The sequence below is a fragment of the Poecilia reticulata genome, chromosome 10, assembly GCF_904066995.2.
Source record: "Poecilia reticulata chromosome 10, P_reticulata-male-v2, whole genome shotgun sequence".
NCBI classification, from domain to species: domain Eukaryota; kingdom Metazoa; phylum Chordata; class Actinopteri; order Cyprinodontiformes; family Poeciliidae; genus Poecilia; species Poecilia reticulata.
In genome coordinates, this window is record NC_088839.1 from 10,603,822 (window position 1) to 10,618,278 (window position 14,457).

Here is a 14,457-nt window from a genome sequence, read left to right on the forward strand (position 1 = left end):
GCCTCGCTGCATCGAATTTGAATTCGAGCCAAGCTGCGGGGGCTGATGTATTCACTTGAGCTGATGATTAAAGAGGGTTTAAAACCCTTTCTTGGGGAGCTCGTTTGTGTATGTGTGTCGCTGAAAGGCAGGGTGGGTTGTGGAAGTCAAAAAAAAAGAAAAAAAGAAAGGAACCATTGCAGCATCTGTGCCTGCAAGTGTTTGGCTTCATGTTAACTTTTGACCACTCGCCTCAGGAGCAGCGTGCTCAGAAGTGTGTTCCAGGTCTGCAGCAACCAGAAACAATCAAGGTACACAAGGGCCAAATCCCGATAGCAACGCTGTAATCTTCTCAGCTTTTATTAAAGAGTGACATTTTTCAGTTTGGATTTATATATATATATATATAAATCATACAATCCTGTGATTTTTTTTAATGGCTTTTTTTTTTTTTTTTGCACTAGAAGTGATTGGGAGCAGAACTCCTATTCCCCTTGTCACATATAGAAGGACAGGCGGTCAGACCTGTGGTAATCTCAATTTTTCTCCCCCAACCTATCCAGCCTCCCTCTCCCCACTACCTCTTTCATAGACAAAGTTGAGGGTTTATTAGAGTTGGTGGCCTGTGATTATGTTTTAATGAGAGAATGACTGTGGAGAGCAGATAAGGCACCCTGTTCAGGCTGAGAGGTCCTCGGTGGGATTAGAATAATCGTGAAAAAAAAAAAAAGCAAAAAAAAAAAAAAAAAAAAAAGCCATGTCTTTTCAAAAAATGCTACCACAATGGAACAAGACTGCCCCTGTCTTTCTCCACTCCTCCACCTATTCATCCCTCCATCCCGCCCGTCGGTTAATTGACATTCCTGTGTGTGACGGTCCAGCGCCGGCGTCGGAACGTGACATTTCCTCCTCTCGTCGCCGCCTGCGCCAAGGCAAATGTGCGTTTTTACAGATCAGAGAGTCGCAGTGAGAAAACGTGGGTTAGTGTGGAGAGAAGATGCGAGCGATGTGAGAGAGTGAGGGGGCATAAATGGAGAAAAAGTGAGAAAGAGCCACTGGAGTGGATGCTAAGTCATGATAATGAGGAAGCCTGCAGATACAAGCTGCGTCACTTGTCGCAGTTCTTTTTCCTCTCTGTGCAAACTTTGTGGTTTTTCTTCCAAGAAATTGTCCAATATAGGCCAGACATTTATGTGCGTGCAGTACATTGTTTTGTCGGCCATGCTGCTGCGTCATCTAAAATAATTGCCGCTCAATTATTTAGATGACTCAGTTGTAACATAAACATTTACGTTGTAACATAAAGGTAGTCCATCAGTAATCATGACAGACTAGCTTGAAATACAAATGATTTTTATTAATGTATAGTTCATACTTCAACCTCACCACTACCTTATAGAGAGGTTTAATTTTAATTTTTACTTTTTTTTTAGTTTTTTTTGTCTGGAGGATAACTAGTTCATCCTAAGATATAGTGGTCAATACTAAGCAGGCAGCAGCTATTCAAAAGTTGATTTCTTGTTTGAGAGCAGGTAAGAAAGCCAGGTTTAGAGCATCACCCTGTATACTGCCATCTACTGGTATGTCAGTGCAAATAAAAAAAAATCCTTTAAATCCAAATGGCCAGCAGACTTTGTTTTTGCAAATCATAGTTAGGCATGAAAGGGCAAAGTTGAGTGCAAAGTCAAGGCACCCAAGTCTCAAATGTAGGCAAACCTTAAATGTCGAGTCATAAGCAAATGACCAAATATGTACCGTAGTTTAAACATGTAACTAAATCAGAGTCAAAGAATTTTGAGATTTTAAATGGTTTTGTTAGACAGAACAAAAGGACGTGAACTTCAGAATTACCTGGAAATGAGGCATGATCTTGATTTTGCAGTAAATATAAACAAAAACAACAATTGAAAAAAAGCATCCGATAAATTAAGAAAATAATGAGCAAACTGTAAAATGACTGATTTTTTATGTTAGTAAAAATTTGTTCTTATTTATTACTAAAGAACAGCCATTATTATTATTTGTACAAATCTTCAGACTGTGTTAAACAAATGGACAACACCACAGTGAGTTGATGGATATTCTGCCACTACAAACCAGTAGTTTAGAAACGCTTTGCTTTAAAGGAAGAAAAAGAGGGTTTTTAAAAAATAATGAACACCTACATTTATTTTGAGCACACATGTATTTATTTTAATTCATAGTACATTTAAGGAGTAAGATGCTAAGTAAAGCTTTTCGAGAAGTTGCTTACTTGAACACGAAACAGACGGAGCGGCGACGTTAAGCATCTGGAGCATTGTTAATGACCGCCCAATAAATCTAAGTCCAATATTTACCCGTCCTTCTGCTCAGCCTGTGATCTTAATCAAATCAGAGAGGCTTTTTTTTGTTGTTGTTTTAGATTTTAGACTGCGAGGTTATCGCTGCGTTGCGATTCCAGTGGAGAAAACGTGTTTTGTTACGAGCCCCCGTCAAAGCGGCGGTGGGTGGGTTTCCGTGGAGGACGGCGGGCGTGTAACTTTCATTCTAATTATCAAACTGGAGAGAACCGAAGCGTGATAAGGTGACAAACCCCCCGCAGGGATGGGGAATGTGAACTCTGCTCAACTGGAACTCGCCCTTATTTACTTCTCTTTAAATGCTTTTTAAATCGCACCAGCTAATCTGAAAGGCTTTACCAGTGTTGATATATGTGTACACACTGTGTGACAGAGAGCGGAGGCAGGGGAGAGAGAGAGAGAGTGAGAGAGAGAGAGAGAGAGAGAGAGGTGGTGTTGGTTTTAAGGCCTCTCTCTACAGGGAAAGGGGATTATGTTTCTCTGCTGTCATGTGTTCTGACATTCAGAATGTTATTAAACTTCAATAGGCTGAGCTCAGGGTTCACTGATTACTCTTACTGGGGCTGAATCCATTATTCAAGGTTTACTTCACAGCCTGTGTTCACCGAAATCACGATCACGCCTGCACACACTTCAAGAACGGACGCATATCCACTCCTGCAGCCGCGCACACCTGCGTACGTCGCATTCACATGAGCGAATGCGCTGGAATAAAACCTGCCCTTCGTAATGAAGCGCCTTTTAGGTCGAGTAAGAGGTTTTCTAATCATTCTAAATGTGTGTTTGCCCAGCGGGGACAAGCGTTCTGACACATAGAGTTACTCTTGTGCCTTTCAAGTGAACCTTTGACATTGAGAATCAAAGGAGAAAGAGATTGCCCAGTGCTTCCAGCAGCTACGCCCCACACAGGCTGCTGCGATGAAAAATGTATCCCATTTCAAAGAACAGTTGAAAAGCACTAGAAGTATTGCTTTGCAGAAAAGAGACCTTAAAAAGGGAATTTTAGACTATTGAGTGAAATATTTCATTAAAACGGCTTGGTGTTTTCCCCCGTTGCTCGGTTTTAACCCCGACTACCAAGCCAATGGGCTCGGATTAAGCTAGGTTTCGCGAGGGAGGCTTCAGAACTTTGATCACTGGGGGAAGTAGCCCCGCTGCAGAGTCTGCTCATCTGTCATTCTGTCTGAGGCGATGTGGGGGACCATACATCTCTCCCTTTACCCCCTCGCTTCAGCTGCCCAGCAACCCTCCTTGTCCAACTCCTGTTTACCACCTCCATCCATCTTCACCAAAACACGGTTGCTGCCTTCGCCCACAGAGACAGACGGTTAGGAAACAAAGGACGAGAGATGAGTCTCAGGGCCTTTGGGTTCCCTCAAGCCTCACAATGGCCCAGCAGCAGCAGCAGCAGCCTCGTCTCCGTTCCCTCAACATCGAGCGATGCACATCTCTCACAAAAGGGCTGCTGAATCTCGATAGCATTGGACTAATGGGCTCTGAATCATGATTTACTGTCCCTTTCAGCCTAGACCCAGAGTGACCCTCAACACCACAGAGACGTGCAGGGAACAATAAAGCAGCAGCTGAATCATAACTCATTATAACTTCATACGTTTTCATTTACAGAGCATTATAACTGCATTACCCCTCGTAAATCACAAGCTAATGGGATAAGCGAAGGCTTAAAATGTGAGCCTTGATTTGTCTACTGACCACTGGAGTGGTTGAAGGATATTTAACACTGTCCTCTCCTCTGCAGTTTCTGTCTCTGTCGGTACAATGAGCTCAGAATTGACTTTGCTTGTTGTTAACTTGCTGGCTTTGAAGGGAAGCCTAGCTCTCCAAATAATGGATGTGCGTTGACAATGTTTGCAGTCACCATCCGTAATCAGGCTTGAAATATATAAATTGGATTTTTCTTAGTCAGCATGAATTTCAGTGGTGTTGCAAGCCCAACCGATTTATAGATGGCAGTAAAAGTCTTCATGAAATCGTCTTTGCAATGTCCACCTTCCCGTCACATTCACACTGCGTTTACACGGACAGCATGTCTGTTCAGTAAAATTTTGCGCGAGGAAATTTTTATGTAAATGAAAAGCCTTTCAAAAGTTGAAACTTCTACAAAAGCAGAAAAGTGCAGGTTGGGTCTGCTGTCGGTTTATGCGGACTTAGTACTACTTTTTGAATGACATTTTTTGACACAACATTTTAATGGATAACTATGTGTAAAGTGGCTAAGCTGCTAAGAATAAGCTGATTTTGATATTATCAGAACTCTGTGCCCAACCCAGTAGTGCTTATTTTATAATAGGAGTTTGTGCAAACTTCACCTTACAAGATCTTTCAACACTGAAATGCCACAATGTTTCCCTCCAAAGGAAAGTACGTCTCGCAAAACGCCTTTTCTATTTGCTGAACCAAATTAAGAGATTGCTATGAGCTGCGAAATTTAAGGTAAAGTTTTTTAGGCTTGACATCTTGATCTCTCGTTGGGGGTCAAACTGCACAAAACTGCTCCCTGGATCCTCCAGCAACACTTGGTCTGCCGCTCGTAAATTGTTAGCGTGGAAGCATTACGGGTTCCTAACGGGACAAAAATGTGAGGAATGACAAACAAGAAACATCAACCACAGTGAGAAACCGTTGGCCACTAGTTGCGCTACTGTTGGCGCTTCTCATAAACCCAATAAGGTCGGAGAGTATCGCACACCAACTAATGACTGAACCTTTAACCTGATGACGCATTTCACAACGTGTGCGCTTAACAACTTGTGTTTAACAGGAAATAGAAAATAGACGTCCCGTGTACACACTGTGATATGTGTGATCAAGGGAGCACTAAGACTGTCCCGAGGCAGTTTTTGTTTCTTGACAATGTGTCAGATGCCTTCCTTAGATTTCATGCTGCCATGAGTGTCAGTCACTCAGGCTGCAACAACCGGCCTCAGGGTGGGATGGAGGAGAGACAAGAGATGCTGCATGCTATAACAGGGATTCAGTCTTGCAGCATCTTTGGAAGCGCAGCATGTGTTCCTGCGCCCCGTGCCCGTGTCTGTCTTTCCCGAGCTCTTTATGTGAGCAGAAGATGACTCCCACGCGTGCAAATAGCTGCAGACACCACCTGCAGTTGCTGGTGGGAGTCGGCGTGGAGAAACAATGGGTAACTGCGCCAGGGAACAAAAAAAAAGAGAGATGCAGGTGAATTACAAGTGAGCTGACAGACAGAAATAATGAGGAAGCGTTGACGTCAGGGAAGCCGCGTGTGAGGGACACTGGCCTTTTATCAGAGATTAAAGCAGTTAATTCAAGCTGTTCGAAAGAGGAAATAAGCTTTTCCTCTCTGATGGCTGTGAGACTTTACTCTATCTCATCAACACAAGCTGACAGCAGCTTCTTCACTGCTATTGATTTTCTCTCCTTCTCATTTTGGGGAAACATGCGTTACATGCCAGGTGGATATGCTTCACTGGAGCTGGATTACCCCATCTCATAACAACATCACTTAAATACAAAGAAAGAAGATGATTGACTTAGGGAATAGAGCTGATTTGAAAAAAAAAAGAAAAGAGCACTCCTTTTCCCCACTCAAACATAGTTTTTGACTTTAAAAGATGACCTCATTCACAAATATTCTCTAATAGCCATAATCCCAAGACCCCAACCAATAAAGAACATAAAAAGGAATCTGTAAATAGGCAGCTTTGGGAATCACTAACATTTAGCTTGACTCCTCCTCCAAACACAGATGAACTGATCAAACAACAGCAACAAATAATCCCTCTGAAAGCTCGTTTGAGGAAACTGTTTTGTCTACAGCAGCACATTATACGTGACCGAACTATGTTGTCAGCATGTGTGGGTGTACAGACTTATCACCCTCTCTAGGTGTCTTGGAAACTGGCTTCACTGTTATTCAACTGTCCTTATTAGAGAAAATGTGAATATGTTTATTAGCCTGTGTATGTAGAGAATGAATGTATGTGTGGACACTGTCGCTGCTGGGTCATTTTTCTTCAACAGACCTTTAATGAGGGACTGGGACGGAGTGCCAGAACTCACTTGTAATGACTGCAGAGACCAGAGTGAAAATACTCTTCATGTATTTTTCATTTCATTGCTCCTACATTCTAAATATCCTTTGATTATTATTTGCTTTACAATTTTTTAAAATACACAACCTTTGCGGAGGTACTCATTAGTTAGCTGCACCTAAAGCAGGTAAAGGTAGAAGGTATTTAGAAAGTGCTAGCCTTTAGAAAGTTACCAGAGTAAAACCATCACAATGACTGAACCAATTAAGAGCATTTCTGTACAGTGGAACTCTTGTATTTGTGAGGTTATGGACCACAACCCATGGCAAAAAGCTGACATGTTTAAATACTTGAGATCATTTCTAAATGCTTATTTTAATAATTCACACACCAAACAGACCTTTAATATGCACTAATACTCTCAGTGGAAACCATCTTGGCAAGCTATACGTCAACGATCTTTCTCATCTCTACTTTTGTTGGTACAGCCAATCAGTGCCACGGAAAATAAATAGTGTTCCTGGATTGGCTGCTTTGCAAACGCCAAACAATAGCACGTCAAGAAGCAAATAAAGTTAAAAAAGAAAAAAAGTAAAACATTTCGAGCGCAGCAGCTCCATGAATAGGTAAACGTGGCGCTTGGAAAAGTGAAAATGAGGGACAGAAAGAGGGACATGTTAATTATACAGTAGACCTCAGGCTGTCAGAGTGAAGAAGCTGATGTCACTAATCACAGAGCGGAGTGACGCAGCATGACATCCCGCTATCTCCAATGTAGCACACATGCGCGCGCGCGCGCGCTGTTGCACGCGGTGATAAGCAACGCGGCTCACTGTGACACTTTCTATATTTGTATCCTCATTATAATAATAATCATAAATCCTGCTTCTGGGCTGAACAATGATATGAGAGAGAACTGTTGCACGAAATGTTTCTTCCAGGTAATGAAAGCTATTTTTCGTTTTTTGTTGTTTTTTTTCTCCAACCTTGAGCTCATGGGGGATTTGGATGCATGAACGTACAGCTGAGATGCGGATGAGGAGGCAGACTTTATTTTTAATCATCAAACAATGAGGATTTGTTGTTTTGCTTCACTCTCTCTTGCCGCAGATGAGTTCGGTTTGGAACCACAGAGCTGCACTGAATTGATGTTCGAGTACAAAAGTCGAATGAACACTTTGAGCAGGCCGACGATGTGTTGAATTTGCAAAAGTGTGGTTTTTGATCAATGACGACAGGTATTGACATGCGTGGAATTGGTCAAGGTGAAACGCCTGTAATTCTCCTTTTGTCATTGGCTTTTTATCTCCACGAATGTGCTCAAGAAATTTAGGAATTTGAAATAAATTCAAAAGATGCCTGGATAACAATATGAAAACACATTGCTCATATATCGTCTCTGCATCAGAAAAGTTTTCAAACCAATGTATGTCATCAAAAAGAGCTATCTGTGAACTCATGTAACGTTGAAGGGAAGCTTGGAAATCACGATTTATCCTGCAACTTCAGCTGGTTTAATTAAGACTCATCTGTGTTTTTATTTGGTGCAAATATGAGAGAAATTCTGCCACCTTTCTGCTGAATTACCTCTCTTGACTCAGCAGAGCACCTGGGTAAAACAGAATTTGTGATTTTGTTCTAATGATTAGTGTGAGGAATTCAAAACTTGGGTTATAACTTTACAACCAAACCCTGATTTACACTTCTCCTTCATGCTTTGTGGAGCTATTTCTTCACTCATGTTCTCTAATAAACCTCTGAGGCTTTCACATGACAGCTGTATGTACATATATACACACTGAGAATATGTTACACCAAGTTGAACTGTTTTCATTAACTAGGTGACTTCTAGAGGCAGCTGATTGTTCTGGACTTTATGTTCATTTGATTCAAAAAGGCAAAATATGCCAAGTACATGCCGAATTACTGAATGCTGCATGTCTGCCTCGACTTACAGCCCTGGAAAAAATGAAGAGGCCACTTAAAATTATCAGTTTTTTTTCCTGATTTTACTTCTTATTGGTATAAGTTTGAGTAAAATGAACATTGTTCTTTTATTCTATGAACTACCGACATGTCTCTGAAATTCCAAGCAAAAATAGCAGAAAACGAAAAATGGTCAAAATAACGAAAGAGATACTGAGCTTTGAGACCTCAAATAATGCAAAGAAAACAAGTTCATATTCATTTAGAAACAACAACACCAATGTTTTAACTCAGGAAGAGTTCATAAATCAATATTTGGAGGAATAACTGTGAGGTTTTAAATGGGGTTCAGTGCAGTGATCTGTATTCACGCCAGCCCTGTTTAGTCCACTTTAATCAGACTCTAATTCGTTTGTCTAGAAAATCTGATTCGTTTGGAGAGTGTGAATGCAAATATGAATTCCAACACGGACTAGAAAAGCAAACTCTGATCTGCCTAAAAACCTAGGTCTCGGTCCGGCTGAAGTGAACTCTGACACGGTTGGAAGGCAGTGTGAACGCAAGCGGATCGGAGGCCGTCGCAAAAGCAGAAGCTAACGACGGCGCAGGACATTCTGGATCACTAAGTAAGCAAACAGCTGGACAAACAACCGTAGTTATTCCTTTATTCAGTTACAAAAGCATGATGACTTTGTTCCAGGACACTTTGGTTAGAAAAAATGTTTATTTCTCAAAAATCTGACCCATGATAGTTCTATTCTCTTATACATATATTTTAAACTATTTACCAAGTTATTCACCACCGTTTTAAATAAGCTCAGTGAAAACCTTTCAAAGTTTAAAAACAAAACAAAGCGAAAAAATAAAAATAAGTAAAAAAAAAAAAAATCTAAGCTAATTCCATGTCTGGTGAACAAACTGTAGATTCCAGTAGTAAAATACTGTAAAAATGACTAAAACAAACACAAAAAGAAATATCCACATCGTTACATTTAAAGCACTTCAAATACAGTCAGGAAGTGCCTTTTTGAAAACAGAAAAAAAATTAAAATCAACCAGAAATCTGGATTTAAACATCATTAGCATCTACAGATTATTCAACAGCAGTGTGTGTATGTGTGTATGATTTTTTTTTAATATACTTTTCAAAGTGCCACTTTGCTAGCATCTCAACGCCTTTACAGTAAAAACACAGAATCTGTTTTGGATAATTTGTTTCATTTTTTTTTCTTCTTTTTTTTTTTACAAATCTTTTTCTCATGGTTTATAAAACATATCGCCTCTTCTGAAGAGAGCTGTGCTGTGTACTATTAACAACCTAAAAATGAAAAGAAGACAGACGAAGGGAGGAAAGAAAAAAGGTACTCGCACTGCTGCAAACTAATTCTGGCACGCTGACGTATGACTTCAGAGAGAACAAACATTTTTCACTAGCAAAGAGAAAAATCCTTTTATATACAGAACACCAGGAGACATGTATGACTTGGATAAACTCCGACTGCCCAGTTATCTAGCCCAGAGTAAATCATACATTAGATTTTGGTACCATGTCATTTTCTTATTTTTTTTCCCCTCACGCACACACACACACTCAAGGAGCGCTGCCTTCACACAGGCGCCTGGCCTTTGAAATGAGAGGTCAATTCGAATGTGCGGTTCATAAACTAAGGCTCACCTGGGGTTTCCAGCAGCAGAAAAACTCCCATTCCAAGTAACCTTTCAGTCACCTCGGAGGAATAGAAATCACACATTTCTCACTTTTAAGATCACAGATACCGAGTCTGAGTGACGATGGAGCGATTTAATCGATCTATTTTCAACGCATTTGCTTCTTCAAGAATGCCCTCATACTGTTTTAGCATCTAAATACGGTGCAGATAAATAAAGTTGCAGTAAGCTGAACAGAGGGAAAAAAAGAACAAAAGAAGAAGGATGTAAAATGCAGATGAAGCTCAAATTATTACCCCCCAGGCTTTTGTGTAGAGAAACTTATTTGTAGTCTTGCTTTTTTGATAAAAGTTAACTTTTAAAGGATTTTGAAGTGAGTATCTATCTATATTTATAAGCTATGAGTAGCGTCCTTGCTTAGAAGTCGACTTCAACTTTTTGCATTGGTATCACTCTACAGCAGAACTGTAATAATTAAAATATGTTAGCAGAAGTAGAAATTGTTGCTTTGCTGTCTTAAATAATCTTACATTGCCCAATATCATATCTATGGTAGCACTGGCTAAAATAATCTCATTTAAGATCCCCAAATATTTGTTTTTGGTCCAGGTTTGTACAAAAAAGATCACTTGCTATGCTTGTTTGCTTTTTTCAAGTGGATTCTCCTCATTATTTATGAGCAGGAAGTAAACCTAATGAGGCATAAGAATGCTATGTTACATGCAGAGATTTACCTTCTAGACCATGTTTGGGGCATTGTTGTAATTTATGAGCTTGTATTTCAGCAGATGTTAAGCCACTCTTGCACCGTGAGAGGATGAATATGGGAAAATCCATCAAAACTTACCTAGAGACATTACAAATACAACCCTTCCCCCCCCAAAAAAAAAACAAAAACAAAAAAGCAAAACAACATTGCTGCCCCTTATATTTAAAGACATATTTATGAAAGCTGTATCCATGTCTGTTTTGAAAATTTGACTGACAGCGATCTGAAGGGAAACGGCTCAACAACTGTCAGCGCATTTCAGATGAGATGCTGCCCCGAGAAAAGCTGTGATCACACCTTTTACTCTGCCCACTGCCAATAATAGAAAAAAAAAAGTACAGACGTCTAAAATGATCAGATCATTCAAGCACAGCTAGCACAACATTAATCCCCATTAATATCTGACTTCTTCTCGGGTGCTCAGTGTGAGCAAATGAGAATATTGTTAAAACATTGGTTTTGTATTGAGCATTCGATGCCAAAAAAGAAAAAAAAATGAAACTTTGAAACTATTTAAAAAGATTCAGTCCACACAAAGTGAGCCAACTCAAGCTATATTATTCTGCATGTAACCAAGTTGAATTCAAACTGTTGAAGCAAATTTGTGAAGTGCAACAATCTTGGCCTGATTTTGGACTGTGGGAAGAAACTGTAAGGCCCAGAGAAAAACCACACAAACTGGTCTGTACAGCCGAGAACACAATGAGAGAACTTTAGGTTGTATTGATAATTTAACATTGGGTGTATAAACTAAACCAACAAATGCAAAAATATATAACAAAGTATTGATTTTCCTGGAAGTTCCCCAGCCTCTGATGCCTTTGTTAACTCTGCCATCCTCTAACGTAGATCCATGTTTCTTTTCTCCACACAGTGATTCCAAAATGCTTTACCCCCATAGAAACACAGTCAGTCAGTCAAACTGTGTCAGTTCCGCCTCTTTCCACTATTAGCTACCGACAGCAAAGACAGATGAGGCCAACCTTCTTTTTATAGGCCACGCACAATCAGCAGGGGATATGCCCGTCTCAATAAACCGTGCATGCTGCCAGTTTCATTAAAACTGCATACAGCTGAAAACACACCGGGAGTGGCTGCACGACGTGGCCATAATAATACGAGGAAGATGTTCTCAGTCCGCTTTATACAGGATATGCTATGAATTTTACAACAATAGAATACAGTGTAAGGTCCCTCTGTGCTAGGCGTAGCCGAAAACTGATTTTTTTTCCCCCCTTCAAGATCGACGTCTCAGAATTTAACCACAAACCGCCCAAACAACGACCAAGAAGCGACAGGAGTGGAGTTTACAGTGCCTTGCAAAAGTATTCACCGCTCTTGACATGTTTTTGTTTGTTTTGTTACATTACAACCTGCCCTCCTGTTGTCCTCATTTTCTGCGTATAGGGAAAACACATACAAATCTCGGTCATTTTGACGCGAGGACAACAGGAGGGTTAAATGTTTTATGTTAATTAAAAAAATTTTTTTTTAATAAAAACTGATAATTGGCTTGTGCACATCTTTTCACTCCTTTTGCCATGAAGCTTCTAAAAGCTGCAACCAATTCAGAAGTTACATTTGTAATGAATTTAAGACTGACCGCCACCAACGGGCAAGGTGGGTGAGGCGTCTGAGGCAAACGGAGCAGAGATTTGAACCAGCAACCCACAGATTACAAGATGAATCTGCCTGTCCTACCACTGCCGCCGTTTTAAGTTTGCCAAAAGGCATGAGGGAGACTCCCCGACTTTGGACAGATGAAACCGAAATTAAACTTTTCAGTTACCATGGAAACCACTGTCTCTGGCTCAAAATTAAGGTTCACCTCCCAACAGGACAATGACTCAAAGCGTACCGCTAAAACAACAGTAGTACAATTTAAGAGGAAGCGTGTAAATGTATTGGAATGGCCTAATCAAAGCCTGGGCCTTAATCCAATTGAGAACTATCTAAGTTGAAGGAGCTGAAGCCTTGAGGAATGAACAAAAATCCCAGGGGAAGATGTTCAAAGTTGTAAACAAAATAATGCTTTCTTTAAAATAATCCGGTTTAATTCCAGGTTGTGAGGTAGAAAAACACAAAAAATGCCAAAGGGGTGGGGAGTGAATACTTTCGCCTGTCTTTGCGTCTGTGTGTATTTGGGTCAAATGATCATACGGCAGCAAGACGAGTGAAATGAGGTGTAGCAGCAAAGCTTGTTCATTGTAGCCGAGTCCCTCAACAGTCATCTTCACCGGGCCAGAACTCAGACCTTTTCCATCAAGGCTCTATGCTATCACAACAGTGTAAACCATCACACTTTATCATATAAACTGCTTAACAAAGCAATCTGCTCTTCAAAAATGGAGTGTTTGAGAAAAAGGGAGTGAACGGTGAAGGGCAAATGTCCCCAAAAACAATGTCAGAGCAGTCACAAGTGTCCGCCTCCCTCCCGCGTCCGATCCGTGCAAAAGACGCATCCCGCCGGCCGGTCGGGAAGCATCCGGCCAGCAGTGGAGGTGAGAGTATTGCACACGCAGACGAAGGTCAAGAGCTCCATCAAAATGGCACAGCGCAGTCGTCACACTGAAGAATAAGTCCTTTTTTTTTATTCCACACAGATGAACACTGTAAAAAATGTCAAAATCACGCCCTGTTGAGGGCTTTTTTTTTTTATTGCAGCACATTTCTTTTTCTTTTTTTTTCTTTTTTAAACATCCATTTATTTAAAAAAAAAAAAAAAACGTGGAGTTGCTGTCCATAGTTTATTTGGGAGCGGTTTGGAGAGTGCATTTTGGCAGTAAGTTCAAGTCTTAATTATTTTTATCTTTTTTTTGTTTTTCTTTTTTAAGTCAAGCACATTGACAGCCAGGAGAGTAGGTTGGTCGAAAACCAGACGGCCATGATTTTTAGTGCTCCCGTTCTGCCCCTCCCCTCCCGCCCTGCCCCGCCCCACCCCACCCTGACGGCCCCGTCGATCCCAGCGGGACGAGATGGTGGTGATCACATGCCGGAGGTTCCCAGTCCCATGCTGGCGGTGTGGCTCATACAGGGCAGCGTCTGAACCGTCTTGGGGAAGTCGTGGGTGAGGATTCGTCCGTTCTCTCCTCCGCTCCCGTTACCACTCATCCTGGTCAAGGTGGAGCAGCGCATGGCATCGTTGATGGACTGCTGCCGGAAACAAACAGGTTAGGTTGAACATTCTGACAGGATTTCAGACTTTAAAGGTTTGTATTAGGTGTTGGCATGGGCCGGTTTCAGGTATCAAGGTAAACAAAGGTCACAACAACATTAAAACCCTCGTCTTTTATCCTTGCCTACAAATACATCCAGCGTAAATCAATGGAACAAAGGCTTAAATAACTCGATCAAAGTTCTAATTCATAAGATGATGGTTGCTTCTCTGATCATTTTGTACATTTTTGTTTAAAACTCTTGCAGGAAACCGTGATATGTCTGCTGATACCGACCCATGCCGAACTCTCTCTCTCGACTAAACAGAGAAAGCTAGAGCGGTCGTTCAAGCTTGCAACACATAGATTATAAGCTACAAAAATATGAGAATGCTATGCAAGGTTTTGGCCTTTCAATCGACAGCGTCTTCTTCATGTTACGATCTCTGTGTGGCGCTTGCTCGTCAAGGTATAAAAAGAAGTAGAAGAGTGATCTCATCCTACTTTTGTCTCTGTTTACGAGGATCTGAGGAATTTCTGCGGGTTTATAATTCTCGGCTCAGGTCGTTGTGCCTCACACGTCCTAA

The 14,457-nt window shown here is 40.9% G+C and overlaps 1 protein-coding gene across 6 annotated transcripts in view; it reads right to left on the reverse strand.

Annotated features, from left to right (window-relative positions):
• Positions 1 to 8,929: 8,929 nt before the first annotated feature.
• Positions 8,930 to 14,457, reverse strand: part of gria1a (glutamate receptor, ionotropic, AMPA 1a) — an 85,877-nt gene continuing 80,349 nt past the window's right edge. For 3 of the 6 annotated variants that reach the window (XM_081612045.1, XM_081612049.1, XM_081612044.1), the window contains one exon: positions 8,930 to 13,868. In XM_081612045.1, the coding sequence (XP_081468171.1) occupies positions 13,701 to 13,868 (168 nt within the window). In that variant the 3' untranslated portion in view covers positions 8,930 to 13,700. The remainder of the gene's footprint in view (positions 13,869 to 14,457) is intronic. The other 3 variants (XM_081612046.1, XM_081612048.1, XM_081612047.1) reach the window with 3 other exon arrangements.